This window comes from Acipenser ruthenus, chromosome 20 (genome assembly GCF_902713425.1).
Source record: "Acipenser ruthenus chromosome 20, fAciRut3.2 maternal haplotype, whole genome shotgun sequence".
Taxonomy (NCBI): domain Eukaryota; kingdom Metazoa; phylum Chordata; class Actinopteri; order Acipenseriformes; family Acipenseridae; genus Acipenser; species Acipenser ruthenus.
The window spans coordinates 12,423,841-12,447,955 of record NC_081208.1 but is presented as its reverse complement, the minus strand read 5'-3'; the positions used below and the strand labels follow the sequence as shown (position 1 = coordinate 12,447,955).

General features: G+C 41.6%; 2 protein-coding genes across 2 annotated transcripts; one reads left to right on the top strand and one right to left on the bottom strand.

The window, feature by feature from the left end:
• The first annotated feature begins 715 nt into the window (after positions 1-715).
• Positions 716-21,718, top strand: LOC131698948 (type 1 phosphatidylinositol 4,5-bisphosphate 4-phosphatase-like). Its single transcript, XM_058994075.1, has 10 exons — positions 716-733; positions 947-1,105; positions 3,811-3,862; positions 6,794-6,850; positions 19,636-19,799; positions 20,206-20,312; positions 20,488-20,599; positions 20,720-20,772; positions 20,972-21,062; positions 21,444-21,718. The coding sequence occupies exons 1-10, from the start codon at positions 716-718 to the stop codon at positions 21,585-21,587; spliced, it is 957 nt and encodes a 318-aa protein (XP_058850058.1). The 3' UTR covers positions 21,588-21,718.
• On the bottom strand, positions 9,348-11,976 carry LOC131698872 (skin secretory protein xP2-like). Its single transcript, XM_058993494.1, has 2 exons — positions 11,754-11,976; positions 9,348-10,799 (listed from the first exon to the last, which is right to left on the bottom strand). Exons 1-2 carry the CDS (start codon positions 11,765-11,767, stop codon positions 9,728-9,730), a joined length of 1,086 nt encoding a protein of 361 aa, XP_058849477.1. The 5' UTR covers positions 11,768-11,976; the 3' UTR covers positions 9,348-9,727.
• Positions 21,719-24,115: the final 2,397 nt, after the last annotated feature.

The window sequence follows — 24,115 nt, the reverse complement described above, 5'->3', positions numbered from 1 at the left end:
AAAAGGGTATGTGCCACTATACAGTTGGATGCCCCCCAATAATTTATGCTAAATTCAGACAAAAAGGTTTTAATCCTGAGGCCTAAAAAACTCAGTGATGAATTGATGTTTTCTGATGTAAACATTGCTGGACACAACGTTAGCCCAAAAGCATCATCACACAACTTGGGTGTGATTTTTTACCCTGGTCTTTCATTTGACACACACATAAAAACATGTTAAAACATGGAAGAGCCCAGGTATACAGGCGATGTCACACTCCAGATGATTGTTCTAGTTTTCGCGACTCACCGCAAGCCCCCTGCACAATCCAGAAGCAGGCACATTTAGATAATCGATTCTCTCATTGTCTGCACCAACCAAAAACATTAAGTAAAAATGAAGTTTCTATATATATGGAGGCTGTGTGGTCCAGTGGTTAAAGAAAAGGGCTTGTAACCAGGAGGTCCCTGGTTCAAATCCCACTTCAGCCACTGACTCATTGTGTGACCCTGACCAAGTCACTTAACCTCCTTGTGCTCCGTCTTTCGGATGAGATGTAATTGTAAGTGACTCTGCAGCTGCTGCATAGTTCACACACCCTAGTCTCTGTAAGTGGTCTTGGATAAAGACGTCTGCTAAATAAACAAATAATTATATATATTTATATATTTATCTCGTTTTAAAGTTTGTTTTTTTTAATTTTGGCACAAATTATCCTCTATACTCCCTGGACATGAACTGTCTTGTGCAGGTAAGTGCTTTGAGCGTTTTTCCCTTTACAGGTTCAGTCTCATTAAAGTTCAGCAGCTGTCCCTCCCAGTGAGAGATCACGCTGATACTTGTTGTGATAATAAAATTAAACTTTAACAGCAATATTGATGCTGTATAATATGCCTTTGGCAAGTTGCTAAATACAGTTTTTGTAACACAATTTGTTTGCTTAACTTTTGCTTGCTTACTACAGTCCGAGGTGCCAGAGTTGGTGGAGGAGGTGGAAAGGTACTGGCTAGATATAGTCAGTCTCACCTCCATGCACAGCATCGGCTCTGGAACCAAACTTCTCGACCAAAGGTGGACTCTATCCTTCTCCAGAGAGGCCCCCTGTGAGCAGCCCTGGGCAGATGTGGGAATATACAGTTGGAGTTTGTGCAGGTGGACGAGAGGGTTGCCTCGGTGAGACTTCTGGAATCTAAGAGGAAAACTCTGACTGTTGTAGGTGCATATGTGCCAGACAGCAGCTCTGAGTATTCAGTCTTCTTGGAGACAGTGGTGCTTGAAAGGGTGCCACCTACTGACTCTTACAGTCTTCGTGGGTGACTTCAATGCTAACGTGGGCAACGATGGAGATACCTGGAGGGAAGTGATTGGGTGGTACAGCCTCCCTGATCTGAACCTGAGTGGTGAATTGTTACTGTACTTCTGTGCTAGTCATGGATTGTCCATAACGAACACCATGTTTGAACACAAGGAGGCTCATAAGTGTACCTAGTGCTAAAGCACCTTAGGCCAAAGTTCAGTTCTTTGTTTGGTTTGATTTTTATTAACACTTATCGTGTCTTTGTTTAACAGACAATAAAAGTCTGATGACCAAGCTTAAGCAAAGACAGAGTGACAGTCTTTGTCACAATAAATTAAGCCAAAATACATATAGACAAAAATCCACTGGGAGCAAGGGACAAGAAGGAATGAGCGCCATGAGCATCTGAGAGAGGACACTGTGAGTCGACCAGCAGAGGAAGTGTGGAGAAGATGTTAGGCTAGGTGAAGTCAACGCAATGGACTGTTCAAAATACACATGAGAGTGACTTACTGCCTTACACCTGAATTACTGCCTGGAGGGAGGCAACCCATCAGGCCTTGGAACCCCAGAGATTTATTTTGTTTTTCTCTCCTCTGCCCCTATAGTTATTCTGATGTACTGTGTTCTAATGCACTGACCAATAATGTGAAAGCACTCGGTGGCAATTCATTGCGAAGGGCGCTATATAAAATAAAAAATGATTGATTGATTAACATGTTGTGTAGCTTTTCAGAGTACAGCAGCACCAGTGTATCCAATGTGTGTGTAAGCCTGTCTATTAAACGGTATGCACAACGCAGTATAGCATGCCTCCTCTTATTTGAAGGAATGATTCAATAATCACTACCCTATTTAATCAGACGTCGCACTGCAATAGCTTTTGTTATTAGTTTGGAGTCATTTTAGATGTAATGTGTACAATGTACAAAAACATTAGTTTGTTTTTGTAAGCTAATCATTATAGCCTATTTTCAACTGTGAGATGTTCAGGTCTGGATTATAACAAAACTTTGACCAACCCGCTAACAGTAAACTACAAACTTGTAGACTTTTTGTTATTCATGAGGAGAAGAAAGAAGCCTCTGACAAAATTTGAAGGCACCTACCCTACAGGTTAAACTTTGCTACAATGGGTCGATGTGGCAATATGCCCCGCCCCTGTGTGCATTTTTGTGTTTTATGTTGTATGTAGTGTGTTAATGTTGGTGTATTGTAGTTGGTACATAATGTGGGTAATGAGCACGAGTGTTTAAAATGTATAATTTTATTTAGGCACAGGGATTGCACTTCACTTCATGTGCATTTAAAGTATTTAATAATATGTAAGCACAGGGTTGCACAGATTTAGTTCATGTGCTGGGATTCAAGTGAATAATTAATTAGTAATTGAATCCCGGCACAACAGTATATATAGATGCACGTTTCACTCACTTGGGGTTGTGTGTTCAGTGAGTGGAGAACGGGTGTGGAGAGGAGAGAAAGTAAAGTAAACTAAAATAAACTAAAATAATAATTGTTCTTTGTTTTGACTCACCGTGTTTGTTTGTCTGTTTGTCCACTGTTCGTTTAAGTGTTAGCCCGTTTTGTTTGTCTATTTACTTGGGCCTCAGGTGCCGTGTCATGTTTTCTATTTAAACCTTTTATTTTACAATAAAACACTGAGCACCACAGCGCTTCAGTTTCACTTGCCACAAAAAAAAACAAAGATTGTTTTGTAATTAACAGCTTTGTCTGAGTTTTATTATAAAACAAAATCAGCTGAATTTGTTTAAAGGGACTTCATCTGATTAAAAATAAAACCTGAAAACGTCAAGCCCTACTTGTGTGTGTGTGTTCGGATTTACTTTTTCCACAATACTTGTTATATTTCATTTATGCAATATGGACCTCTGTTAATATGGGGCATAACACATTATTTTAAAATAAAATACAGTGCATGGTGGGATACTATCGTATTAATTTCCACGGTTTGTTACGCTGCTGGGAATTGTAACTGAACTATTCTAATGGTGTGTGGACGCATTAAGCCTGACTAAACATGAAACGGTACTTCAGTGTGGAGGCTTTGAGCTGGATTAATTAGAGCGGTTTCGAGTACGGTTCTCGAGATCGGTTATGTAGTGTGGACAGGGCCTTTGTGTTTCTTTCTGGCCTGATGTCATGCCTACAGCCAGCCTGTCACAGTCGGTTAAAGTTTATTTTAATAGTTGAGAAAAAATAATCCACACCAGGTTTCAAATGTAACCACACCCCCTGCATTGGTGCACAAAACAGGTGCTTTTTTTGGCACTGATAATAGTTTTTGTTTTATTATCAATAAAATTTAGCAGGGCAGGACAAAGATGATTTAAGGCCGTTGTTGCTTTTAACTTTATGATTTAATGGTCATTTATGGTAGAATACTCACCTACCTTGCCCTGAAGCAAAGTTTCATTTTGCCTGTGTGGGTGTGTGGTTGTGTGTGTGTGTGTGTGTGTGTGTGTGTATATTGTGTATATAAAGAATAGCTCTTTTCAAGAAACTTACAGCTTTCTCTTGGTCTGGTACCAGAACACCCCTTGTCTGCACAAGTGAATTTGGGTAAGATCTACCATTTATATCTAGAACTTACAACTTAAAATGTTCATGAACGTGTTCTAGTAGTTAATATGTAGCAGACCATGTGTCAATTCATTTATTGTAACTTTTCTCACAGTTAATGAATTAATTACTACATTTAATTAACTATTAATGAACAAGTAAGCATTATATATATATATATATATATATATATATATATATATATATATATATATATATATATATAATGTTGTTCATTAATAGTTAATAGGTACTGTCACAATATTTAGCCCATACATTTACGTTAATTTAGTAATTAATTAATTAACTGTGAGAAAATGTACAATAAATGAATTGACACATGGTCTGCTACACATTAACTAACTATTAAAATAATATGAAATCATGTTTTATTAATCTGTTTACTTCTTGTTCATTAATAGTTAATAGGTGCTACTAAACATTTACTTCAATTTATGAATTTATAAACTTTTAGAAATGTTACTACAAATCAAGTAACAAATTATCTACTAACTGTTAACTAACTATTAACAGACATAACAAATGTGTATTAATATATTTACTGTTTGTGTGTTAATAGTTAATAGGTGCTCCTTTAAATAAAGTGTGACCTTTAATTATACTCGAGATTTATAGGTACACTGCGACTCCTAAATTTTATGACTGTTTGCGGCCAACTTCTCTCTCCCAATGAGCTATTTTCAGCTATATATAGGTTTTGAACCCATAGCCCCTCCCACGGGTTAAACTATGTCCAAAGTCGCGTTCACGACTATAATAGGTTGCGTTATCTGCGCACGCATTTTCTAGAATGGCTGTCCCGACAGCTTCAGCCAACACCAACTCATTGGGGCCTATGTACTAAGAAAGGCCAGTCGCAGGGCAAACTACCGCAATTAGCGTTTTTGTTGCTACTGTTGGCAAAAAAATCCTCTGTACTCAGAGAAGATATGTAAATGAAGAGACCAGCAATATATTCATTTGAATTTCTGTTGCGACACTTTAGCGAGATAAGCATTCCGTGAGATATGCAACATTTTTCAGAATAAATTACCGTTGTCTTTTGGATAGACTGACCTATATAGCCAGCCTCAACCTGGGACGAGTGGTGAAGTGGAAATATAGAATGCGATATTCGAAAAAGCAATGAACAAGGAGGCAGCAAATAAACTCTGAGTGATACAAAAGCATGGTATTAATGTCCTGTTCACAAGCAGGCTACAGTTTCTTTTGGAATAGAAACCACTTTCTGTATTAACTCACTTTCAATACCTGTACAGTAGCAATACAGTTATGATGACGTGTTTCTGAATTCATTGCTATGACAGCTGTATCACTTTTTATACAAACAGCTCCCTCAAGTAATATGCCTATGGCATGATTTACCGTATGTCAATGTATTTTTGTGGAAAAGCAGGCTAATATATTTCTGTAAGTAGTTCCAGTTTTGTTAGAGAAACCTGTAAACAATTTTTTTTTTTTTAATATAGGCTACTATTCAGTGGTGTGTGATGACATATTTAGCAAGGCATTCAACATTTTTTAAAATTACCTTTTTTTAATAGTCCAATATCATTTAGATAGCAATGAAACCTATATTTGACAATGGCATTAAATGTGACTTCACTCACTGATTTGGTAATTCTGAGTCCTTTTGATGTCCAGGATAAAAATAAAAATATCAGAGCTTTACAATGTGTAATACTTGTTGATTCGTTTATCTGAAGATTAATGCAAGCTTGTTATAATGTGCGTCACTGCAGGCTAACTGCTTCAAACTTTTCTTCAGCTTTTTTTCCTGGGCTATCATGTCTGAACTAGGTTATATGCACGCATATTCTTCTGTGATATTTATTTATTGAGCATATTGAACAAAAACTCTTGTTCTAAACTAACTGATCGACCAAACCCTGTGCCAATACCAAATCAGGTGAGTATCTGGGTTTCCTTATAATAGGATAGATTGGGCTCCCATTAGCGCTATGCAGACTTAATGCACTTAGAACTGAGTGCTGTAGTACATTAGAATTGCAGTAGTGGGTTTAGCTGCATAGGATCAAACAAGAGAATAAAGACATAAAACAGTGACTGATCATCACTCCCTCAGAAGGTCAAAAACATTCGCCTATATATGTAGATAAATATATAGGACGACCATTGTAAAACATTAGCCTATATATGTAGATAAATATATAGGACGACCATTGTAAAACATTTACCTATATATGTAGATAAATATATAGGGCGACCATTGTAAAATATTTACCTATATATGTAGATAAATATATAGGACAGTCGACCGAACCCACATCAACAACTTTTCCCTCTCTTTCAGCCTGGCCTGCTTTCCGATAGGACACACACTCTTAAGCTCCTGCAGTATGTTGTGAAATAAACTGCAAATCTTTTTCTTTTCAAACACTGAAGTGATTATTGGTTATTTGTGTGTGTTGGTGAGCATTGCTAATATTAATAATATTGTTTAGGGGTTAACCCAGAGCATTTAATAGAAATTAAATGTTAGTTTGTGTCTGTTGTGCTCTGGCCCTTGAGGTCTGTGTATTTATCAGGTCTCTAAAAGCTGTTTTAACTGGTAATTAAGAAAGAAAAGGTAACAACGTCACCTGACACTTCTGACTAGCTTGCGACAGGTTTACGACTCTTAAAACAGGCGCAATACTTTAGCACATCTACCCCATTGTCTCTAGATCCGGTAAGTATTTTATTTTGAAATAAAAAATTAGCAAAACTTTACCATTGTTTTAACCCCAAAATAAACCATGAGCTTAATCTTTCTCAACTCGCTGTTTTCTGGTCCTATTCACCGTAAGGAATATGTGCTCCTATTCCGCACAATAGACACAATCAGGCACCGCTTTCAAACTCAAAGAAAAGTTTCCAACCGTCTTTTTATTTTTCTTTCTTTTACAGGTTTGGTTGCAGCCAACATACCACCCCAGAACAAAGGATCCCCTCTCTCCCTCCCAGGTAAGTTATTTTACATGTCATCTTTTTATATGTATAGGATTCCCCTCCCGCAGCACCTTTCTTTATTTAATTCAACCCATTGTAAACACTGTTAATTTATCAATCAGTTATGGAATGTTCGTGAGTCTCGTTGTGCTTTGCTGTGGGGATTAACAGTGATGGAGTTCCTTTTGTTTTTCACTCTGTTGTAAGATACAATAGTTCCCAGCCATACAAAAGTTCCCAGGTCAACTTCTGGTTTTAGTTTTTGTAGTTATTTTCAAATAAAAGAATTCAACTGCATATTTGATTTGGCATTTTAAAATCATAAATAACTAACCTATATCGTCACAGTCATGTAATGATGTCAAGCTGCAGTCTCAGGAAGAGACTCCCTACTTGGAGTGTTTCTTTTTAGCAGATTTGTGGCATCTTAAAGTGATAAAACGTCACCTGTATAAATAGGGGATTTGAAAGAAAAAAATGAAATCAATAACATTAATGTTTTCAACATAAACTACAATGATCAAATAAGAACCGTGAGTTTTTACAGCCATGACAATCATATCTGTCTCCTTCTAGTCTATATCACCTTTCGAATTGTAGATTGTGAGAAGTATACACCATCCTGACCACTTTTAAACTACAGTCCACTGTGCTCTTTCCAAGATGGCTTCACATGTCATTTTTAGAAGATGTTCAGAACTACATTTTTCATCATCTCCACCAATACATAAGTGTGCAGGAGGATGATGGGAAATGTAGTTCCTGTGTAACTGGCATACTCTCACGTTACACCCCAGCACAAAGCCAGTAACAAAACACATATAGAAAAGTAAATAAATGCAAAGACATGTTTTATGCCCACGCTTTTTAAGTTCCCAGTGACAGTTAACCTGGCCCTTGGATCCCATCTAAATTAATTTAATGATAATAGCAACAAAATGAAGGATGTGCGTTGGTGCTCCATGCTACCATGCTTGGTGCCTCAGTGCCCTTGCATCAGCTCACTTCCTCTCAAAACTCAGTGCTAGAGCAACCCACCTAAGCCTTGGTGTGTACTTTACCTTGCGCTGCACATCCAGTGTTTCTAACAATTTCATCCCGAGGGCTACAGTGAAACGTACTGTCTTTAAATTGGGACTTTAGTGAAGACCGCATGTGTACGTGCATTATAGATAGTAATTCATAGCCAGCCAGCATTTTTGTAAATAGCAACACGTAATGTACAATCAGATAAACATTGTGTCAACGCTGTCAGTTTCAGGCAGAGCTTCATGGTCGGCAGGGTGACACAGCTGAGAGAATGCTTTCCTCTGTCATCCTGTCTGGTGCTGTCAGTGTCAGTTTCTCAGCACACAAGAAACGAGGTGCAAATAGGTGACTGATCGATCTGTATGAGTGTTTACGAAGGTGCTTTGTTAAAAAAAAAAAAATGTTAGTCTAAATTTATAACGGTGTTTTGTTTTTTAGCAAAATAAAATCTAAGCCTGTTTTTGGGACCCTGTCACACGGCTAGCTGAGTGGTGCCGTCAGAACCAGGAAATGAATACACAGAGAAATGAGGTGAAATGATGAAAGTGCTGTTGCGCGGTTTATTATAAATAAAAGGTTTAAACAAACAGAAGACAGGACACGGCACTTGCTCCAAAATAAATAGACAAACAAAACGGACTAACACTTAAACAAACGGTGGACGGACAGACACACAAACACGGTGAGTAAATAAACAAACAAGCATTGTGCTGGTCCTACCAGCACGCGATAGCAATTGTTATAAATATTTATCTTTAACTTTATTTCTCCTCCTCTCTCTCCCGTTCACTACTCACCGAACACCCAACCCCGAGTAAGTAAAACGTGCATCTATATATACTGTTGTGCTGGGATTCAATTACTAATTAATTATTCACTTGAACCAGCACGTGAATTAATTATGTGCAACCTCGTGCTCACATATTATATACTTTAAATGCACGTGAAGTGATGTGCAATCCCGTGCCTAAATACAACTATACATTTTAAATCACACGTGAAACACAGACCCGTTTATATCCCGTGTACCAATGCCTATACACCAATATTAACTCACCACACGCAACATACAACACAGAAATGCACACAGGGGCGGAGCACATTGCCACATATACCCCCCCTTGTGCGCAGCACACATGGCCTCAACGGCCACCTCCCCCCTTAAAAGCCCAAAAGTCCAGCACAAAGTCCTGGGCCAGAACCAGAGGCTTCAAGGGGCCCACAGGTTGTAAGGCTGTCAGCAGCAATGCTGACAGCGGGGTGGTATACTCCTGCCACTCTTCTGCTGCTGGTGGCAATGCCGGCAGCTTCCCAGCTGACAGCGGAAATGCTGTCAGCAGAGACATTAATAGTCCCAAGTCTGGCTCCTCCAGCCGGGGTAGTCCTGGTAGCAGAAAGGCTGCTTGGGGGGTGGTCTCCTGACCTTCCCTCTTTTTCGTAGCCGGCAGCTCCCTTTTGTGGGGCTCCAGCCACAGTACTTCCTGCAGCGCACGTGCTGCAGTGGGAGCAGGTCTCCTGACCTCCCCCACGATCTCCGGCAACGAAACTGCTGCTGGGGTTGGTGGTCTCCAGACCTCCTCCCCCTTCTTCGTGGCCGGCAGCTCCCCTTGGTGGGGTTCCGGCCACAGTACTTCCTGCTGTGATGCGGAGCAACAGGCAGCCCCAGGCGATGCAAGGCAGGCATCCTTGGGCGAAGCGAGGCTGGCATCCTTGGGCGAAGCGAGGCTGGCATCCTTGGGCGGTGCCGGAGTCAGGACCAGTCGTGGTGCTGTGGTTGGCCACTGTAGCAGTGGCTGCGGCGGTGCTGGCCCTCTTCGTAGCCGCTGCAGCCGGGCTGTTTTCTGCTGTGCTCCCCTCAGCAGACTATGTAGTGGTTGCTGAGGAATGCCAGCAGCAAGTCCTGCTACTGTTTGTGAAGGGAGAGGCAGCTCCTGCACCTCTTCCCCTGGTGGTGATGGAGGCAGAGGTAACTCCTGCTCCTCTCCTCTTGGGGGTGAAGATGGCGGTCGGGGAAGTGATACCAGCAGGCATTGACCCTCTGCTGGTGGAAGTGGACCCAGCAGGCATTGACCCTCTGCTGGTGGAAGTGGCGGAGGTAGAGGCAGCTCCCAGCTGCTCTGCTCCTGCCGGTGAAGGTGGGAGCAGCGTGTAGTCTCCTGGCGACGAAGGTGGGAGCAGCGTGTAGTCTCCTGGCGACGAAGGTGGGAGCAGCGTGTAGTCTCCCCCTATTGCAGGGGACTGGTGCGGCTCTCCCCCTATTGCAGGGGACTGGTGCGGCGCTCCCCTTATTGCAGGGGACTGATGCGGCGCTCCCCCTATTGCAGGGGACTGGTGTGGCTCTCCCTCGGAAGGGGAAACCAGCAGGCATTCTTCCTCTGCTGGTTGTGATGGGGTAACCTGCAGGCATTCGTCCTCTGCTGGTTGTGATGGGGAAACCTGCAGGCATTCTTCCTCTGCTGGTTGTGATGGGGAAACCAGCAGACATTCGTCCTCTGCTGGTTGTGATGGGGAAACCTGCAGGCATTCTTCCTCTGCTGGTTGTGATGGGGAAACCAGCAGGCATTCGTCCTCTGCTGGTTGTGATGGGGAAACCAGCAGGCATTCTTCCTCTCCTGGTTGTGATAGGGAAACCAGCAGGCATTCTTCCTCTGCTGGTGGAGATGGGGACAGCAGGCATTTTCCCTCTGCTGGTGGAGATGGGGACAGCAGGCATTCTCCCTCTGCTGGTGGAGATGGGGACAGCAGGCATTCTCCCTCTGCTGGTGGAGGTGGGAACAGCAGGCATTCTTGCTCTGCTGGTGGAGGTGGGAACAGCTGTCTCTCAGGCTTTGGATTCCCGCGGTCCCCCCGTCTGGGCGTTGGACGCTCGTGGTCCCCCCGTCTGGGCGCTGGATGCACGGGCTCCTCCCACTCAGGTGCTAGTTCCTCCTCATAACTGCGGAAGGGACAGACGTCAAAGTAATGCTTACCCTCGCATAGGCATTATTTATTTATTTTTTTAAACAGTCCTGTGGGGTTTTTTTTACACAAAAACACCTCTCCTGGTCTGACGCTTGGAGGCGCTGTTATCCCACGCAGGGCACCATATGTCACACGGCTAGCTGAGTGGTGCCGTCAGAACCAGGAAATGAATACACAGAGAAATGAGGTGAAATGATGAAAGCGCTGTTGCGCGGTTTATTATAAATAAAAGGTTTAAACAAACAGAAGACAGGACACGGCACTTGCTCCAAAATAAATCGACAAACAAAATGGACTAACACTTAAACAAACGGTGGACGGACAGACACACAAACACGGTGAGTAAATAAACAAACAAGCATTGTGCTGGTCCTACCAGCACGCGATAGCAATTGTTATAAATATTTATCTTTAACTTTATTTCTCCTCCTCTCTCTCTCGTTCACTACTCACCGAACACCCAACCCTGAGTGAGTAAAACGTGCATAAATACAACTATACATTTTAAATCACACGTGAAACACAGACCCGTTTATATCCCGTGTACCAATGCCTATACACCAACATTAACACACCACACGCAACATACAACACAGAAATGCACACAGGGGCGGAGCACATTGCCACAGACCCCAACTGTTGTTCGGCACTTCACATAAGGACTAGTAAGTTTACACCAGGCCTACCAAGTTTACTGGTTTAAAAGTTTAAAAGGTACTGGTCCTTTGGACTAGCAGCACAGTATTGTTAGTTTCTAACCCTGCACACAGATACACTCATGCACTGATGCACGCAAACTGACACACACACATAGTGACACACTGACACATGCAAACTGACACACACACATAGTGACACACTGTCACACACACAATGACATAGTGACACACACACACATTGACACACACACACAGACATTTTTACTCACCCAAAGCAGGACATTGTAATGAGTCCAAGTACAGTGTTGTGACGAATGTTTCCAGAAACATTTACACAGCCGCTGCCCCTGACCGAGAAAAAAAATACTTCTTGCAATACATTATCAAAATGTATTACAAATATACAAGTAATTCATATTGATATCAGTGTACCAGTTTATCAGGGTGTATTAAGAACATAAGAAGAACATAAGAAAGTTTACAAACGAGAGGAGGCCATTCAGCCCATCTTGTGGTTGTTAGTAGCTTATTGATCTCAGAATCTCATCAAGCAGCTTCTTGAAGGATCCCAGGGTGTCAGCTTCAACAACATTACTGGGGAGTTGGTTCCAGACCCTCACAATTCTCTGTGTAAAAAAGTGCCTCCTATTTTCTGTTCTGAATGCCCCTTTATCTAATCTCCATTTGTGACCCCTGGTCCTTGTTTCTTTTTTCAAGTCAAAGAAGTCCCCCGGGTTGACATTGTCTATACCTTTTAGGATTTTGAATGTTTGAATCAGATCGCCGCGTAGTCTTCTTTGTTCAAGACTGATAGATTCAATTCTTTTAGCCTGTCTGCATACGACATGCCTTTTAAACCCGGGATAATTCTGGTCGCTCTTCTTTGCACTCTTTCTAGAGCAGCAATATCCTTTTTGTAACGAGGTGACCAGAACTGAACACAATATTCTAGGTGAGGTCTTACTAATGCATTGTAAAGTTTTAACATTACTTCCCTTGATTTAAATTCAACACTTCTCACAATATATCTGAGCATCTTGTTGGCCTTTTTTATAGCTTCCCTACATTGTCTAGATGAAGACATTTCTGAGTCAACATAAACTCCTAGGTCTTTTTCATAGATCCCTTCTTCAATATCACTATCTCCCATATGATATTTATAATGCACATTTTTATTGCATGCATGCAATACTTTACACTTTTCTCTATTAAATTTAATTTGCCATGTGTCTGCCCAATTTTGAATGCTGTCTAGATCATTTTGAATGACCTTTGCTGCTTCAACAGTGTTTGCCACTCCTCCTATTTTTGTGTCGTCTGCAAATTTAACGAGTTTGCTTACTATATCAGAGTCTAAATCATTAATGTAGATTAGGAATAGCAGAGGACCTAATACTGATCCCTGTGGTACACCACTGGTTACCTCACTCCATTTCGAGGTTTCTCCTCTAATCAGTACTTTCTGTTTTCTACCTGTTAACCACTCCCTAATCCATGTGCATGCATTTCCTTGAATCCCTACTGTGTTCAGTTTGAGAATTAATCATTTATGCGGGACTTTGTCAAAAGCTTTCTGGAAATCTAATTAAACCATGTCGTATGCTTTGCAGTTATCCATTTTCAATGTTGCATCCTCAAAAAAGTCAAGTAGGTTAGTTAGACATGATCTCCCTTTCCTAAAACCATGCTGGCTGTCTCCCAGGATATTGTTACCATATAGGTAATTTTCCATTTTGGATCTTATTATAGTTTCCATAAGTTTATATATATCAGGGGCAGCAGTGTGGAGTAGTGGTTAGGGCTCTGGACTCTTGATCGGAGGGTCGTGGGTTCAATCCCCGGTGGGGACACTGCTGTTGTACCCTTGAGCAAGGTACTTTACCTAAATTGCTCCAGTAAAAACCCAACTGTATAAATGGGTAATTGTATGTAAAAATAATGTGATATCTTGTAACAATTGTAAGTCGCCCTGGATAAGGGTGTCTGCTAAGAAATAAAGAATAATAATAATAATAGAAGTCCGGCTTATTGGTCTGTAATTACCTGGTTCGGTTTTGTCTCCCTTTTTGTGGATTGGTATTACGTTTGCTATTTTCCAGTGTCAAGAGACTGTTGCATGATCTTGGTTAGCGGTTTGTAAATAACTTCTTTCATTTCTTTGAGTACTATTGGGAGGATCTCATCTGGCCCAGGGGATTTGTTTATTTTAAGAGCTCCTAGTCCCTTTAACACTTCTGCCTCTGTTATGCTAAAGTTATTTAAAATTGGATAGGAACAGGTCGACATGTGGGGCATGTTGTCCGTGTCCTCCTTTGTAAAAACCTGTGAAAAGTAATCATTTAATATATTTGCTATTTTTTTTTCTTCATCTATGATTTTGCCATTTCTGTCTCTTAGACATTTAACCTCCTCTTTGAATGTTCTCTTGCTGTTATAATATTGGAAAAACATTTTGGAATTGGTTTTAGCCCCCTTAGCAATATTGATTTCTATCTCTCTCTTGGCCTTTCTAACTTCCTTTTTGACTTGTGTTTGCAGTTCCAAGTACTCTTTCTGTGTGCTTTGTTTTTGGTCCCTTTTAAACGCTCTGTAAAGTGCCTTTTTTCGCTGAATATTTTTTTAAATTGATCTATTAAACCATTTTGGCCATTTTGTTTTAGATTTAGATTTGTCTACTTTTGGGATGTAATTGTTTTGTGCCTCTAGTACTACATTTTTTAAAAACAGCCACCCTTTTTCTGTGGATGTTTTCTCTATTTTACTCCAATCTACTTCCTTTAGTCTCTGTTTCATACCTTCGTAGTTTGCTTTTCTAAAATTGTAAACCTTAGCTTTAGTCATTACTTTTGGGGTTTTAAAAAATATTTCAAATGAGACCATGTTGTGGTCTGAGTTTGCCAATGGCTCTCTGACCTCTGTTTTAGTTATTCTGTCTTCATTATTTGAAAAGACTAAATTAAGGCATGCCTCCCCTCTAGTCGGTGCCTTGACAAATTGCGTTAGGAAGCAGTCATTTGTCATTTCCACCATTGCAATTTCGTCCGTCGTGCCCCCCATTGGGTTTTCCCATTTTATACAGGGGAAGTTGAAATCCCCCATTAGTATGGCTTCTCCTTTTCTACACGCATTTCGAATGTCATTGTACAACAGATTATTTTGCTCAGCGTCTGAATTTGGCGGTCTGTAGCATGCTCCTATTATTATGCCCTTTGAATTTGTGTCCATTATTCTGACCCATATTGATTCTGCATTGTTTTCTTTGTCCTGATTTAACACCTGGGCTTCAAGGCTATTTCTTATGTATAGCGCTACCCCTCCCCCTCTTCTGTCCTGCCTGTCTTTCCTATACAGTGTGTACCCACTAATATTATATTCGTCTCCATCACTCTCAGACAACCAAGTTTCTGTAACACCTATCACATCGTAGTTATTTGTTAGTGCAGTAGCTTCAAGTTCTAACATTTTGTTTCTGAGACTTCTAGCATTAAGATAAATACATTTAATAGTGGTCTTACCTGAGTTGTTGCCCTTGTTTTGATGTAGTCTCCCTTCTGTTTTTTTGTTTTCTCCCCTTTCCTTTCTAGTTTAAATGCTTCTGTACCGCCTGAAGGATCCTTTCTCCGAGTAGATTGGTTCCCTTTCTGTTTAAGTGCAGTCCGTCCCACCTGTATAGATAGTCCTTGTTGTAGAAAGTGCTCCAATGTTCAAGAAAGGTGAAGCCTTCCTGTGTGCACCACGATTTCACCCATGCATTTTGATTTTGTATTTCCAGCTGTCCATATGGTCCTTTGCAAGGCGCCGGCAGTATCCCAGAAAATACCACAGTTTTGGTCTTGTCTTTTAATTTCCTTCCTAGCTCTCTGAATTTGTTTTGCAGGGATCTTGGTCTGTCTCTTCCAATGTTGTTTGTACCAATGTGGACGACTACTACCGGGTCATCTCCTGTTCGTTCTAGGAGCCTGTCCACATTATCAGTGATGTGCTTGACTGAGGCTCCTGGAAGGCAGCACACTGTTGTAGTAAGGGGGTCCAAACTGCGAACTGAACTTGCTGTGTTTCTCAGTATGGAGTCCCCAACAATCATGACCTCCCTTCTTTTTGTAGGAGGTATAGCATCGGGGTTAGTGTTGTAAACTGATACCAGAATCTAGTGTAGTAACCTTATACCGTACCAGAGTTTATAATGCTGTACTACAGTTTATTACAGTATTGGATGGGTTGTTCTGTATAATCTATTGCACTTCGCTGTTTATTAGTAATAAGAAGAAGAAGAAGAAGAAGAAGAAGAAGAAGAAGAAGAAGGAGGCATGCTAACGGAACGTTTTTGGGGTTCGCATTTAAATACTATGCAACAGCAGTAGCTACGTTTTGAAAGCAGTGAAGCTGTGCATGGTTCGAGAGGAGGCTACAGTAGCTGACTGCCTCGCTAGGGTGCGTGGTACAAAAAGTGAAACATAATAGTGTGTTAAAAGACAGCTAACGTTAAAATTGGGGGTTTATTTTCATTGATTATTCATATAGCTAGGTTATTCAGCAGGTCTATATTGATATATTTATTGTTGGTTACGCAGAGAGCTTCTGGTACATGTTGTTATATATGAGGGATTTTGTAGGTAATATTTGTCGAAAGGATAATAATAATTTCATTTAAATGCCAGTTTGTTTTATTTCTTCACCGATGACGCTGTGCTCATGTTCATGCCCACGCTGGGTGTTCTGTTGTGACGTGCACGTGCAGTTTGTCCGTTCAAGCAGCTCAGTTGAGTTTTTGGAAATGAACTTTGCTCTGAGGGCAGATCAGCTCTGGGGGCAGAACTAATGTGTCGCGTCTGATTGGTTACTTGATTTTTGCCAAAGGCGGAACTAAAAGGCTTAGATAGAACATGACCTGTATCGTCTAAAAAATATACGTAGCAGAATATATTTACATTTTTCGATTATAGGAGTTGTCAAGAATTCCATTATGAAACATGGGATTTATCAGGTGCAATGACAGCTGAAAGTGGTAAGGGAAAATATTGGAGCACTAAAACAGTTCATTTTTAAATGCATGAAAAACAATGCTGCTAGTGGTTCTTTTTTGTCAAGATGGTTTTAGACATGCTTTTTTTTTTTATTTAAATTTAGTTGTTGCCAATTATTTTTATTATTTTCTCCCAATTTGGAATCGCCAATTATTTTATTATGCTCAGCTCACCGCTACCACTCCTATGCTGACTCGGGAGGGCGAAGCCGAACACACGCTGTCCTCCGAAGCGTGTGCCGTCAGCCGACCGCTTTTTTTCACACTGTGGACTCACCATGCAGCCACCCAAGAGCTACAACGTCGGAGGACAACGCAGCTCTCGGGCAGCTTACAGGCAAGCCCGCAGGTGCCCGGCCAACTACAGGGGTCGCTGGTGCGTGGTGAGCCGAGATGAGAGAATATCTGCCACTGATGCAAGGGCAAACTTGTTCTTTCGACAGGAGGGGCTCAGACCTGTCTGCTTTTAGGGCAAAAAGGATACAGACCTGCTCTGGGGGCAGGGGCACAGGCCTGCCCTTGGGGAATGAGGGCACAGGCCTGCCCTTGGGGAATGAGGGCACAGGCCTGCCCTTGGGGAATGAGGGCACAGGCCTTCCCTTGGGGAATGAGGGAACAGGCCTGCTCTGGGGGAATGAGGGAACAGACCTGCTCTGGGGGCAGGAGAGGAACAGATCTTATTTATTTTATTTTTGACCAAAAATCTATATGGGGGTGAATTTGGGTATCTAACATGTTTATTTCAAACATTATTAGCCTTTAAAAGCAGTGTGTGTGTGTTTTCACAGAACATTGGCAGGGTGGTACCCCCTAGGTATAAACACGAAAATCTCAGGAACTATAAAGAGTTGACCGCTCAAATTTCACAAAGTTTCTAACAAACACTTTTACTAACTTTTTGCCGATTTTTAACCAAATGTGTGACGTATGGTGACATTGGCTGGTTGAATTGACAAGGAATGACCCAAGGAGGCTGTGTGGTCCAGTGGTTAAAGAAAGGGGCTTGTAACCAGGAGGTCCCCGGTTCAAATCCCACCTCACCCACTGACTCATTGTGTGACCCTGAGCAAGTCACTTCACATCCTTGTGCTCCGTCTTTCGGGTGAGACGTAGTTGTAAGTGACTCTGCAGCTGATGCAGCTGATGCAGAGTTCACACATCCTAGTCTCTGTAAGTCGCCTTGGATAAAGGCGTCTGCTAAATAATGATAATTATATATATATATATATATATATATATATACAGTGCCTATAGAAAGTCTACACCCCCTTTCAAAATGTTCACCTTTTGTTGCCTTATAGCCTGGAATTAAAATGCATTAAAATAGTTTTTTTTTCATTTATCTACACATCATTACCCCACAACTTCCAAGTGAAAAAAATATTCTAGAAATTTGTAGAAAATTAATTAAAAATAAAAACTGAAATAGCTTGGTTGGATAAGTGTCCACCCCCCTTGTAATAGCAATCCTAAATTAACTCAGGTGTAACCATTCGCCTTCAAAATCACATACCAAGTTAAATGGCCTCCACCTTTGTTAAATTGTAGTGATTCACATGATTTCAGGATAAATTCAGCAGTTCCTGTAGGTTCCCTCTGCTGGGTAGTGCATTTCAAAGCAAAGACTCAACCATGAGCACCAAGGCGCTTTCAAAAGAACTCCGGGACAAAGTTGTTGAAAGGTACAGATCAGGGGATGGGTATAAAAAAATATCAAAGGCCTTGAATATCCCTTGGAGCACGGTCAAGACGTTTATTAAGAAGTGGAAGGTGTATGGCACCACCAAGACCCTGCCTAGATCAGGCCGTCCCTCCAAACTGGATGACCGAGCAAGAAGGAGACTAATCAGAGAGGCTACCAAGAGGCCAATGGCAACTTTGCAAGAGCTACAGGCTTTTATGGCCAAGACTGGTCAAAGTGTGCATGTGACAACAATATCCCAAGCACTCCACAAATCTGGCCTGTATGGTAGGGTGGCAAGAAGGAAGCCATTACTCAAGAAAGCCCACCTTGAATCCCGTTTGAAGTATGCAAAAAAAACACTCGGGAGATTCTGTAGCCATGTGGCAAAAAGTTTTGTGGTATGATGAAACTAAAATGGAACTTTTTGGCCTAAATGCAAAGTGTCATGTTTGGCGCAAACCCAGCATAGCGCATCACCCAAAGAACACCATGCCTACTGTGAAGAATGGTGGTGGCAGCATCATGTTACAGGGATGTTTCTCATCAGCAGGGACTGGGGCACTTGTCAGGATAGAAGGGAAAATTAATGGAGCAAAGTACAAAGAAGTCATTGAGGAAGACCTGCTGCCCTCTGCAAGAAAGCTGAAATTGGGACAGAAGTTCACCTTTCAGCATGACAACAACCCAAAGCACACAGCCAAAGCTACACTGGAGTGGCTAAGGAACAACAAAGTAAATGTCCTTGAGTGGCTCAGTCAGAGCCCCGACCTAAATCCAATCGCAAATTTGTGGCATGATTTGAAGATTGCTGTCTATCAACGCTCCCCAAGGAACTTGACAGAGCTTGAACAGTTTTGTAAAGAAGAATGGTCAAATATTGCCAAATCTAGGTGTGCAAAGTTGGTAGAGACCTATCCCAACAGACTCACAGCTGTAATTGCTGCCAAAGGTGCCTCCACCAAGTATTAACTCAGGGGGGTGAAGACTTATCCAATTATGATCTTTCAGTTTTGCATGACAGGCACACACACACTGGTCAGCCAGTGGGGCTGTGTGTCCCTCTCCCAGGAGGACTGCCATTTTTTCTGTCTTTTTGGGAAATGGGGGAGGAAAATTTACATTTTTTCAAGTAAATGATCTTGGGTTGGGAGTATATGGCAATTTAGGAGAAAGTGCATCTCTGTTTCCAGTTCTTCTGTCTCACAGTGACCACACAGCCAATCTGGTCTGTGCAGAATTGTTTGGTTTACCCCTCTCTCTCTCTCTCTCTCTCTCTCTCTCTCTCTCTCTCTCTCTCTCCCCTCACCCTCCCTCTCTCTCCCCTCACCCTCCCTCTCTTTCTATCGCACACTCTATTAACCTGTCTTTCTCGTTCCCTCTCTTTCTCATTCCCTCTGTCTCTCTATTAACCTCTCTCTGTCCGTCTCCCTCCCCTTCTCTCCAGACCTCCCCTCAGTTCTCCCGATCGAGGAAGACCTTCCTCCTTACTCCCTAATGACGTCGGGCAGCACTTCCAAGATCAACTGTCGTGTATGTCAGTCCCTCATTAGTGTGAAGGCAGACAGCCACCAGCACCTTGTTAAGTGTGGGGTCTGCAACGAGGCAACGGTGAGGAGAGTGTGTGTGTTTGCATCTGTGTGCGTGTGCGTGTCTCAACATGTGTCTAAGTATGTATGCGTGTACGTGTGCATGAGTGTGTGAAGCTAGGTCTGTATTATTGTATTTCTGTGTTATTGTATTTCTTGCTCTTATTGTATTACTTGTATTGTAACGCTTGAAATGTTTTTGCTTACGATTGTAAGTCGCCCTGGATAAGGGCGTCTGCTAAGAAATAAATAATAATAATAATAATTATTATAATTATTACTGTACTGAAAAGTAGTCAGTGTATCTGTGTTAACCTCCCTTCTTTCTCTCTCTCTCCCCCTTTCAACCCCTCCCTCTCTCTCTCTCCCCATCTCTCTTTCTCCCATACCTCATTCTCCCCCCTCCCTTCCCCCCCCCTCTCTCTCAGCCCATTAAGAACCCTCCTCCTGGTAAGAAGTATGTGCGCTGTCCTTGTAACTGTCTCTTGATCTGCAAAGCAACTTCACAGAGAATGGCCTGTCCCCGTCCTTACTGGTGAGAGAAGGAGGGGGGATAGGGGAGAGGAGAAGGAGGAGGAGGGGGGAGGGGAGAGGGGAGGGGAGGGGAGGGGAGAAAGGGAGATTCAGGCCCACACACACACATATGTAATTATGTCTCTCTTCTGCTCTCTCTCCCTCTCTGCCGCTCCTTTTCTCTCTATCTGTCTCAGTAAGAGAATTATAAACTTGGGTCCAGTGGAGTCAGATTCAGGTCCTGTCAGCCCAGAGCTGCAGCCTTGTGGAGCCAGAGTGAGCTGTGGACACTGCGCTCACACATTCCTGGTGCGATTCACAATTCATCTTCATCTTCATATTCATCATCCTAATTAATAATCACAAGTACTGTAATAATAATCAGAATAAGAATCAATAAGATTGATAATAATTCTCTCTCTGTCTCAGTGGACTGACTTTACAAAGAAGAAACTCGCCAGATGCCCTCACTGTCGGAAAGTGTAAGTCTGTCTGTCTGTCTGTCTGTCTGTCTGTCTGTCTGTCTGTCTGTCTGTCTGTCTCTCTCACACACACACACGCACACACACACATTGACCCTGCCACTTACACAGTCCAGAATTGAGCCTCACATTTTATCATAATGCAATCATGTTATCATGTATAACTGTCTCTTTTGCCCTCTCCCTGTCTTTCTCTCAGGTCCTTTATTGGGCGGCGTTACCCCTGGCAACGCTGTGTTTACTTTTTCATGCTGGGTCTCTTCTTTGCTGTCATCGCTGGAGGACTAATGGTGAGATGGAGGAAGGGAGGGATGGGGGGGGCAGGGGGAGCTACATGGCCACACCCAAAAATCTTTTCATTCTAGAATGTGTTTAAATGGTGTGTACCATCAGACTCAAGTTCAGTCTTTTTCAAATGAATTGGTGCGTCACCTCCCAAAAAATATCAAGGAATTAAGACCAAACAGGTCAAGAAAGGTCCGCACTCAAATAGAGCAACTCACTCAAACTCTGTTTTCAAAAACACTTTTCATGGTTTCTTTTTAATATCTTTCAGCTTTTAATATGTTTCAGCTCACAGCCTTCATCTGATGAAGCAGGAGTAAAAAGAGAATGTAATTGAATAATAATATTTGCAAATATTATTCATTCTCTCTCTCTCTCTCTCTCAGGCTTGCACTTGGCAGGAGGCTGAGCAGTACGGAGCGATCTATGCCATCTGGGCTGTGGTTCTGGTTCTGTGTGTGGTTTGTCTGGGTTGGGCGGTTTACTGGGCCTGCATTAAAATCAGCGAGCCTGTACAGAACTACACATAGAGGGAAAGAGGGAGGAGAGGAGGAGGAAGAGGAAGGAGAGGGGTGGAAGGGAGAGGGGTGGGAGAAAAGGAGAGAGAGGAGCTGATTTATAACTATACTGATTAAACTGGAGAGAGTGAGAGTTAGAGGAGCGGGGGGGGGGGGGGGGGGGGGTTACAGAGACAGACATTATTATAAAAAGTTTCTTGTTAAAGGAGAATTCAAAAGTAAGGCAACACACCCGCCTATTGCTCTATTGCTACAAATGTGCCTTACAGTAAAAATCCAGAGTGAGTGAGAGAGAGGAGGGATGGAGCAAAAGAGAGAGAGAGAGAGAGATGTTAATTAGCCAATCTCAATAATAATAATTGTTCTGTCATTAAATTCAAATTGACTTTATTAGCATGTAAAAATAAGTGTTGTCAAAGCACATACATGGCACAAACAACAACAATATATACAAATAAATAAAGAAAATGCAGTGCACATAAATATATATATATATATATATACACACACACACATATACAGCAGCCTCCAGGATCATTCATACCCCCAATACACTGCAACTGGTTTGAGCAAAATAAATGCAAGCGCTCTCCCAAGACTGTCCGCATGAAAGCTTCAAGACCATCGGCACTGGACACTGCCAAGAAATATCTGAAAACACGACGTTCAAACCTCTTCACACCCTTTAAATTAAAATGCAGTTATCCCAGACAAACATGCCCCCACAATTCCTCATGCCCAATCTATCCATGCTACAAACACCGAACGCACACCTGCATCTTCCACCAAAACTTTCAGTTACATTGTATCAAGTGCATGAACAGTCCCAGAGTCCACTGCACACATACATATACATACATATAAACACTTCCCTTACAGGATATGTCGATCCGCTTTTATCTAAGTCAGCAAGCAACACTTATAAGCTGTATAAAACCGTATAAGACAAAATGTGTTCCATTTCCTTACCCTAAGCACAGTAAGTATGTAAGCCACAGCATACTCTAGCCTGTCTCAGCAGTCAGGTGAGCGAGCAATCAGGAATCCTGTTTGTGACGCCAATTCTGTAAGAAATATTTTTAGAACACGGAAACAATACAATAGAGGTCAAGCTTAAACAGTTTGACAAGTTTATTGTCTTTTGGTCACAACGACCACAGAACTGGAAGCTCCTCTCAAGGATACTTAGTGAGATACATCTTCCCTGTCCCTTTATACAGTTCTCTCCCTACAGCAAATCAGCATTAGGTTACAAAGTACAAGAAAACAAAAAAGTACACATATTCATTTGATTGGTTAAAGACTTATTCCCATTGTAAATATTTGCTATGCCAGATCTTATCGTGGCACAAGGTTTATGGCTGGCCATCTGCACTTTACCAGGTAAATATTTAATAATAGCTAACTCACCCAGACACTACAGCCCATCTCACACTTAGCACACAGAATTCCCTGAGAGTGCAATTTGTCAAACTTTTGCTCAGGTTTGAGCTTTGCTGTTACCCAGAACACTTGATAATCAGAGAAACACAAAAACACATTCTTCACCTGAAAAACATCTTTCATCTGTAAATGTTACAAAATGTGATGGCTCACAGACCTGTACAATTATAATGTTGAGATCTGTTTCCATGGGTAAGGGTGCCGTTAGTGTTAGGAGTTTATTATAGGAGAGTATTACTAATTTGTTTTGGCCTTTCCTACTTTTATTTATTCATATATATATATTCCAAGAAAGTAATGGTGTTTGTATGTGAGTGATAATGATTTATAAAAGTATTTGAAAGGGAAGCGGGAAGGGGCAAATATGTGTACTATTCACTGGTAAACACTTCAGTTTGCCCTCTTGTGTGAATTATAATTCATAAAAACTAAACCTCCAGCACTGCGATCCAGGCAGCTTGCTGAATGTGCGCTCATTCACACCCCTGAAGTATGTCTGGTTGATGTTTTCATCTGTAGGTGAGTTTGGGCTCAGTACAGGCGTCAGGATCTACGGTTGTAAGGGGTCGCCACTGTCTGATTGTGGCAATTTTATGTCTGCTTTTCAGAGTTCTTAAAATAATCACGAAAATATGAGGCCCGCAATTACTGACAGCTTTAATAAATTAGTTGGAATATTAGAACATAAGAACATATTTGATAGACCTCATTTGCAAAATCTCTCAGAAACCCCCAGAATTACATATGCATATGCACAATTACATATGTATCAAGGGCTAAAGTGCAAAGAGACACCACTCCCGGAAATTACATCTTAATTGCGTGTTTATGCATTGCGTGCCTTTTATAAATCCAAACCAAAAATTGAGAACCCTCAATGCCATTTTATACAGTCGTAAAACATCCTTTGTGCAATCCTTTTATAAATCTGGGTCTCTACCATTCCTGATTGATTGACATGACGGCACCATGTCTCTTGTAGAACAATAATGTGTTTTATGTTGATAAGAAATTCCGGGTCTGTGCTGTTCAGCCCTAAAGTTGAGGAATACAGGCCCTGAATGTTCCAGATACTAATTGAAAGAGATCTCATTTTT